Source organism: Petaurus breviceps, unplaced genomic scaffold (assembly GCF_028583685.1).
Source record: "Petaurus breviceps papuanus isolate PSGF00001 unplaced genomic scaffold, PetGlider_PUasm1.0 91041, whole genome shotgun sequence".
In the NCBI taxonomy this organism is placed as follows: Eukaryota; Metazoa; Chordata; class Mammalia; order Diprotodontia; family Petauridae; genus Petaurus; species Petaurus breviceps.
This window is the reverse complement of record NW_027187400.1, coordinates 4,842,241-4,850,594: the sequence shown is the minus strand read 5'-3', so window position 1 is coordinate 4,850,594 and position 8,354 is coordinate 4,842,241. Positions and strand designations below refer to the sequence as shown.

The following is an 8,354-nucleotide window of genomic DNA, read 5'->3' as shown; positions in this document are numbered from 1 at the left end:
CCCCCCCCAATCATGAATCTGGGTCCCAGCTCTGCATTCATTTGCCTTTGTGCTGATGTGTGTGCCTGTGAGAAGCATTGTAAAGTATTGGAAATAACAGAGGATTTAAAGCCAGAGGACCTGAGGTCAAATCCTGCCCCTTTCCACTTATTCTCTGTGTGACACTGGGCAAGTTGTGATTCCTTTCTGGAACTCAGTTTTCTCATCTGGAAAATGGGGGGATGGGACCAGATGATTTCTGAGGTCCCTTCCAATTCTAAATCTATAATCCCATTTCTCAAGTGTATCCATGTATATCCATGTTGCTGAGTGTGTGTATATGTGTATAATAGTATATTTGGGGTGGTATCCTTCTGGATGGTTCTCTCCCCTTTTGGGGTTTTAAATGTATGTGATGTATGTGTGTGTGTTTGTGGCTCTCCTTATATCCATTTCATTTTCTTTTTCTTTTTTAGGCAATCAGGGTGAAGTCACTTGCCCATAGTCCCACAGCTAGTAAGTGTCTGAGGCTGGATTTGAACTCAGGTCCTCCTGACTTCAGGGCCAGTCCTCTATCCACTGCCCCCATATCCATTTTTTGTACGTGTCCATGTGGATATGTATCTGAGCTTCTGCGTTCCCAGTTCTATCTCCAAACACAGCCCCATGCTGCTCATCAAGCACTTTCCCCTTTCTCCCCCAACTCTCCCAAACCCAGACTGGTGGGGGCCCATGTGGAGATAACCATTGAATTCCTACTAGATTGGGCAGATCCTAGTAGCTGAAAAATGTCAAAACTCAGGATCCCCCCACTTCAAGCCAAAGGTTGCCAGGCAGAGATGGAACCCCAGGGAGGACAGGGACAACATCTAAAAGCTTAGCAACTTCATGAATGTGTAGGTTTTTAAATGGCTGGCCATTTAGTTCAATACTCGGAGGAGACCAGGGCTCAGGGCGAGGAAAGCATCCAAGTCGATGATCTCACCTCCTTTAGCTGGAAGGTTCTGAGGAGGGCAAGCTGGCAACCAGAAGCCTCATGTCCCTGTGCGTTTCAAACTCCTTGGAACCTGGGTAGCTTCTGCATAAGGGATGGGACCTCTAGCAAGAGTAGTGGTTTGAGGAGAGCCTGGAGCAATGGATCTTCCCCGTTGGGAAGAGTAGCTCTGGTGAACCCAGAAAGCAAGGTTACAAGGTGCAGTGATCATAATGGCCACTAGAGGGAGAGCAGATACCACATTGCCGGTTCTGTCTGTGGCAGGCATAGGGGAGGCAGGTGGGCATTGCCCATAGTACAGTCCTGGTTTTCTTGGTCTGGTGGGGACAAAGGAGCATTCAGATGCATCCCTACATTGAAGGTTCCTGGTACCAAGAATGGTGCATGCCTGGCTCAGAGACAGGTCAGGAGGTACCAAGATTGGTCCAGAGTGACACTACATCTTCCTTTATAATAACTCCCTGACTGCCAGAATTCAGGGTCCAAAGACAAACCCTCCCTTGGGGAGCTGTGATCTCTTTCCACCAGCTTCCTGCCACTGATGCCCCAGCCCTCCCATAGACTTCCTAAAGTCTATCTCATTGACAATATACTCTCATGTTCCCTCTGACCCTTCTCCCTCTCAACCTTTCTCCAACCCATTCCCATTGAGCTCTTCAACCTACTCCCATTGAGCCCCACAAGCCCCTTACAGAACTCCCAAACCACTTCCATTGTTTTCCCCAAGCAACTCCCATTGAAACCCCTAACTCATTTTCACTGACATCTAATACTCTCCCATTGGCTTCCCCACTCCATCCTCAAATCTGCTCCCATTGCTCCTTAACCCCTTCCATTGACTTCTCCAATCCCACTAAGTTCTATCGCTTGATTTCACTGACCTCCCCCCACCCCCAAGCTACTTCCACTAACCGATCCAAACTCCCTCCCATTGAGCTACTCAAACCACTTTCCTAGCCTACCCTTCCATTAGTCTTTCCAATAATTTTCCAATCCAATTCTGTTGACTCCCTGATCCCATTAATTCTTCAACCTACTCCCCCATCCTCTTGTTTTTTCCCTTCCCCACCCCCAACAAAATACGAACTCCTTGAGGACAAGAACTATTTGTTTTTATTATTGTATCCTAGCACCTAGGACAGATCCTGGCACACACTGGTGTTGAATGAATGAATGAATGAATGAATGAATGAATCAATGCCTTCCCACTGATCCCTCATCCACTCCTCCCATTGACCCTCAAGGTACTCTCACTGACTCAATTCTGGAAATAGTTCCTTTCTACTGGGGCCATCCCCCAGGGGTCAGTCACTTGTTATGGTGTTCCCTGAATTAGATGGGCAGTGTGACCTCTGAGAGGCATTCTGACCTAATGAAAAGTCCGTTGGTCTCAAAGTAAGAGGACCATGATTGAATTCCCAGTTCTGATACATATGTTGACTTTAGGCAAATCTCTTCACATTTCTGAGCTTCTGTTTCCAAGAATGGCAAATGGATTGATGATAATAATACTTACAATACCCACCTCCCAGTGTTGCTGGAAACTGTAAGTACCATAGAAATGCAAACTATTATGTGAGCTCATTCTTCCCCCCCCCCATCACCAAGGACAGCTCACATTCTCCCCATCCATCCAAGCCCTTTGTGCTATCACCTGACTAGAACTGGCTATATGGCTGAAGATGGAGTCCTTATTACTGGTTCCATGTGAGTGTGGCAGGAGTTAATGCTAATATAACCTTCCCAGCCTAACTCCAGATGAAGATACAGCCTTGGTCTCTCCTAATCTTTCCCTCCACCCAACATGCTCTGCTGCAGTCCAAAGGGGCTCCATCTAGTTCTCCTGTTAATTTCCATTCCCTCCCACTGAGTGCCACTCCCTAACCATAGGGCATTTCGTGGGTTTTTTTTCCTTTATTTACAGAATTGAATAAAAAATAAACACACAGGCTACAGAGAGTAGGTGGGCATGGTCCTTCTCCCACCCTACCCCCCAGTTCTAGGCACAGTGGCAAGAGAGGCAGAAAGAATCTGGAGAGGACAGAGATGGGGAGCCACAACAGGGGGAAAGGACAAACAAGAGGAAAGGGCCTGCGGGTGGATGGGCAGGTATCCAGAGAGGGGTAAGGATGGGAGGACTGCTAGGGGCCAGATAAGGGAAGGAAAATACCTTCATAAATAATAAGGTCAGAACATAGGGATCTGGGGTGCCAAGAAGATGAACCTTAAGACTTGGGAAGGCTAAGGAGAGAGCAGGTTAGGGGTGGAGTCTCAGATTAGGGGGAAGTTCAAGTTTTGGGGGAGGTTGTACCTGGAGTAGAGGTGGCAATTAGAAAAGGTGTCCTTGACCTGTCCCTCAAACCAGAGCCTAGAATGAAACTGCCAGGGACAGGACTGGGGGACTAGTAGAGTTCCAGAGTAGGCAGGGTTCATGGTGCCCAGGGTTCGGGTGGCACGAGGCTAGGACTCATCACCTGGCTGGTACTGGGGTTCAGTGGATGTGAAGTAGTCCTCAAGGAAGGATTGCAAGTATTCAAAAGTAGGCCTCTCCTCAGGAGCCTGACGCCATGACTGTTGCATGATCTCATACAGAGAAAATGGGCATCCAGGGGGGCTTTGCATTCGATACCCTCGTTCCACTTGTTCCAATACCTCCCGGTTATTCATACCTGGGAGAGAGATTTTCAAGGGAGAATTTCAATTAGTGAAGGAGAGCCTTCTGTGACTGGTGCTAGCCCATCCCTGAAACTTCAAAAGGTCCAATATCCTCTATCCTGGTATACTGGAAAGAGCCTTCATTGGCACTGGAAGATCTAGGTTCATAGCCTGACCCTACTACTGATAACATAGAGTTGACCTGCAAGATAAGAAGGGAGAAATAAAAAGAATACCTAGTGTCCTTTAGTGAATTCAAGTCACCTGGTCCAGAAGACCTACATCCTCCAGTCCTGAAATAATTGGAAGACAGGTATATGCACAATACCAGTAACGTCTGAAAGATCGTGGAAAACAGAAAAGAGAGCCCAGGACTGGAAAAGGGCAGACGGTGCCCCAATTTTCAAAATAGAGAAGAGGGCAGAGTCTGAAATGATATATGAGGGAGGCTGACTTCAATTTTTCAAACAATTCTGAAATGTATCATTAAAGAGATGGTTGTTTAACTTTTAGAAAGGGAAGCAGCGACACCAAATGAGCCTGCAGAGGGATGGAGGTGTAGGGAAGGAAATAAGCATTTATATGGTGCCTAGTGTGTGTCAGGTATTGTGCTAAGTGCTTTTTACAAATATTATCTCATTTGTAGCTTGATCAAAAGTAGGCCATGCCAAGAAAACCAAAAACTCAAAAAATACCCTCATTACCTTCCTGACATTGTTACTAAACTAGATAAGGAGAATGCTGTGGATGTATAGTTCATTTAGATTGTAGCCAAACTTTAAAAAAAAGTATTTCATATGAGGCTGGATGGTAATACAATGAGATAAATTCCTAATTAATTGAGTGGTTAGATTCAGTTGTTGTTAATGGTTCCATGTCAATATGGTAGAAAGGGCAGTTAGGTGGTGCAATGGACAGAGTGCTAGGCCTGGAGTCAGGAATTTGACTTTGAATCTGGTCTCAGACACTTACCAGCTGTGTGACCCTGGGCAACCCTGTTTGCCTCAGTTTCCTCATCTGTCAAATGAGAAGGAAATGACAGACCTCTTCCAGTATCTTTGCCAAAAAAAAACCCAAATGGGGCCATGAAGAGTTGGACATGACTAAAAAATGACTAAACAACAAAAAGATGGTACTACAACAAGATAGATTCAAAATCAGTTGAGTGGTTAGAACCAGAGTTGTGCTAACGGCCCCATGTCAATATAGCTGGAAGTCTTCAGTGGAGTGCCCCAGGGATCTGTGCTGGGCCCTATGCTGTTGATCATTTTTATGAATAACTTGCAAAAAGGAATAGATAGCACACCCTCATCAGGTATGCTGATACCATTAACCTGGGAGGGATAGTTAACACATTGGAGAAGTCAAGTTCCCAAAAGATTTTGTTGGGCCAAATCTAATATGATGAAATTCTATAGAGATAAATGGAAAGTCTTGTACTTGCATACCAAAAATCAATTTCCTAATTTCAGGATTGGGAAAACATGGTTAAACAGTAGTTTGTCTTAAAAAAAAAAAAGAAGATCTATGGATATTAGAAGATTACAGGGTTAAAGTCAGGATGAGTCAACAGTGTGATGCAGCAGCCAGAAAAAAAAGCTAATGGGATCCTGGGCTGTCCTAAAAGAGGCAGAGCTTCCTGAAATAAGGAGGGAGACAGACACTCTCCATCCTCCATAACCTTCAGACAGAGGCTGCAATATTGTTTTTAGTTCTGGGCACCACAGTTTAAGAAGGCGGGTGATAAGCTGGAGAGTCAGAAGGAAGACAGCTAGGGTGGGGAAGGGCTGTGCAATCATGTCACATGAGAACTCAATGAAGAAACAGGAGATGTTTAGCAAACTATTCAAGCTTATCATTCTCCCATAGGAAGTTGGCAGTGAGGGGGGAAGTTGGATTAGATCACATCTAAAGTTCCTTCCAGTCTGAATCCCATGGCTCTAGGTCTGAGCTTGTCTTAGGGGCAGAAGAGAAGACCTCCATCATTCTGTACTGTATCCTCCTCCCTCACTGCCCACCCCGAAGCCCTGAGGGGCACCTGGGTAGGGGACTCGGCCCTTGGTGATGAGTTCAGTGAGCAGGATCCCAAAAGACCAGACATCAGACTTGATGGTGAATCTGCCAAAGAGTGCAGCCTCTGGAGCAGTCCACTTGATGGGAAACTTGGCACCTTGGGGGGAGAAAAGCAAGAGAATGAGTGAAGAAGCCCGTGGGATGGAGAGTCAGGGGAGAAAATCCTAGGCATCAGGAGCCTCCGCAGTGGGAGTGTTGGGAGTTTGGAGAAGGGTTCTGAGGGCACTGGCTGAATACTGGGGAATAGGAGAGGGCACCTTGGCGGGGGTTGTATTCATCATCCTCAATGAGCCGTGCCAGTCCAAAGTCAGCGATCTTACACACTAGTCTGTCCCCCACAAGGATGTTGGCTGCCCGTAGGTCCCGGTGAATGTAATTCATGCGCTCCATGTATGCCATGCCTGCGGCCACCTGTTAGGATAATCCACCAAGTTAGGGGGTCACAAGGTATGTAGGTGTCCTGTAGAGGGCCAAGAGGGGACCAAAAAAAGACACCAGGAGGAGGGCAGGGGCAAGAATCCAAAGGCTAAAAGCTGATCACACCTCCATCCCCAGTCCCCCTCTTACCTGAGCTGCCATGTCTACTAGCTGGGGCAGCTTCAGATCTTGACCTTCACCCTCCTTAAGGAATTCCAGCAGACTCCCTACAGGGAGAAACCAGGCAGGGGTCCCTCAGTCCCACCCCCTGAGTCTCTGGAGCCTGGCTCCAGCATCCTACATACACATTGTGCCCGCCATGTTTGCCAGCTCACCATGGCTCATGTACTCTGTGATGATATAGATGGGCTCCTCAGACACCACGGCATACAGCTGCACCAGCTTGTCATGACGCAGCCTCTTCATGATCTGGGCCTCCTCCAGGAAGGCTGGTGCAGACATTGTGCCAGGCTTCAGCGTCTTCACTGCCACCTTGATGCAGCCATTCCAAGTGCCTGGCAACACGTAGCATGTAGGAAGTCAGCTGGGGAAGAGGGGGTGAGCCCAGAGGCAAGCCAGCCTCCATTCACCTCCCTATTCTTCCCAAAATGGCTATGAAAAATCACAGGGTCAGACTAGACAGTCTCTCAGTCCCTACCGGCATAACATTCTGAAACAAGGCACCAGGCTAGGAGCTGAAAATACAGCAGAGCCCTGATGGTCTATGTGCTAAGGGCCCTACTTGCTCTGACGTCTTAGGTTCTAAAGTCCATTCCAGCTCTGACAGTCTGTATTTTATGCTCCCTTCTACCTCTGATATTCTGTGTTCTAACATTCTATATATTATGGTCCCTTTCAATCCTGACATCTCAAGTCCTAACATTCTTTCTAGCTCTGACATTCTCTGTTCTAAAGCCTTCTGGCTCTGACTTTCCATGTTCTATGTATTGAGGACCCCTTCAGCTTTGACATTCTATATTCTAAGTCTCTCCTTATATTTTAAAGGCCCTTCTAGCCCTAACATTCTATGTGCTAAGGTCCCTCCCAGATCTGACATTCTCTGTTCTAAAGTCCTTTCCACCTCTGACTTTTGTGTTCTATGTGCTGAGTAAGTACTGTGTACTCTGTCTTCTAAGTTCCCTCTCAGCTCTGACATTGTATTATTCTAACCACCTCCTAGTCCTGGGTTCCAGCTAAATACCCTCTCTTGCTCACTCCCCATCTCTCCCCCACTCACCCCCCATACCCAGAACAATCTGTCCCAAGAAGTCCCCCCCTCCTACAAGGACCTGTTGCCTTCATACCCATCCACACATCTCCAAAGCAGCCCATGCCCAGTTTTCGGTCCAGGGCAATAGAGTCTCTGCTGATCTCCCAGGCATCTTTACCCAAGCCTAGGGTTCCTGGTTTCACGATAGCACAAGGCTTTGTGAGTAGGTAGCATAGCCCATCATTGAATTCTAAAGAATCACAGTAGGGAGAATGAATTATGTTGGGGACCCATGCTTCTGGGTGTCCCCCCTATCTGGGAAACTATGGCAGTTAGCATACTTTCATTCATTCAATAACCATTGATTAAGTACCTACTGTATGCAAGGCTGTAGGCCAGGTGGTATGAGAGACAGAGAGACAGCCTTGGAGTAAAAAGACCTTGGTTCAAGCCCATCTCTGACTCACACTGACTATTTGACCCTAGACAAGTCAATGACCCTTTCAGTGATTGAGAAAACTCCCTAAGATTTTAAATTGCTAATCTGCATTGGTGGAGATAGTTTCCACACTAGGAGTTCCCTATATAAGTTAGATTGGAGGTTTAGATCCCCTTTTGCTCCCCCCCCCAAAAAATGTCCTAGTCACAAAGATGGAGAAATCCTAAACTGACCAGAGTTTTGCAGACCTCTCTGGCTGGGTGGGGGCCCCTCTTCCCCAATCTCCTTACAGTACTTTAGTCCTGCTGGACCCTCTCTGCACTCCATCCCATAACCACACCTCACTTACCAGTATAATGCTGCACCAACTTCTGGACAGAGTCAAACTGGGCCCGGGTGGTGATGTAAAACCCACCATTGTCCAGTTTGCGGATCTTGTAATGTTTTATATGATCCCCCTTATTCTCGTCCCAGTCCCGGATAGACAGAGAATAGGCTCCTAGAGGGGTGAGGACAGGGCAGAAGAGAGAGAGAAGGTGCTAAGTACTTGCCTTCTACCCCCCATCAGAGACAGACAAGTGGTGATG

At 47.0% G+C, this 8,354-nt stretch overlaps 3 protein-coding genes across 4 annotated transcripts in view; 1 reads left to right on the top strand and 2 right to left on the bottom strand.

The window, feature by feature from the left end:
- PPP1R8 (protein phosphatase 1 regulatory subunit 8) overlaps window positions 1-8,354 on the top strand; it is a 373,418-nt gene that overhangs the window by 195,690 nt on the left and 169,374 nt on the right. The gene's annotated exons all lie outside the window — the stretch shown is intronic.
- Window positions 1-8,354, bottom strand: part of WASF2 (WASP family member 2) — a 343,739-nt gene that overhangs the window by 180,250 nt on the left and 155,135 nt on the right. The gene's annotated exons all lie outside the window — the stretch shown is intronic.
- Window positions 2,064-8,354, bottom strand: part of FGR (FGR proto-oncogene, Src family tyrosine kinase) — a 73,825-nt gene continuing 67,534 nt past the window's right edge. For both annotated transcript variants that reach the window (XM_069079326.1, XM_069079327.1), the window contains 7 exons: window positions 8,117-8,266; window positions 7,423-7,578; window positions 6,454-6,633; window positions 6,269-6,345; window positions 5,959-6,112; window positions 5,667-5,798; window positions 2,064-3,642 (listed from right to left, as the gene is read on the bottom strand). In XM_069079326.1, coding sequence (XP_068935427.1) covers window positions 3,434-3,642; window positions 5,667-5,798; window positions 5,959-6,112; window positions 6,269-6,345; window positions 6,454-6,633; window positions 7,423-7,578; window positions 8,117-8,266 — 1,058 coding nt within the window. In that variant the 3' untranslated portion in view covers window positions 2,064-3,433. The remainder of the gene's footprint in view (window positions 3,643-5,666; window positions 5,799-5,958; window positions 6,113-6,268; window positions 6,346-6,453; window positions 6,634-7,422; window positions 7,579-8,116; window positions 8,267-8,354) is intronic.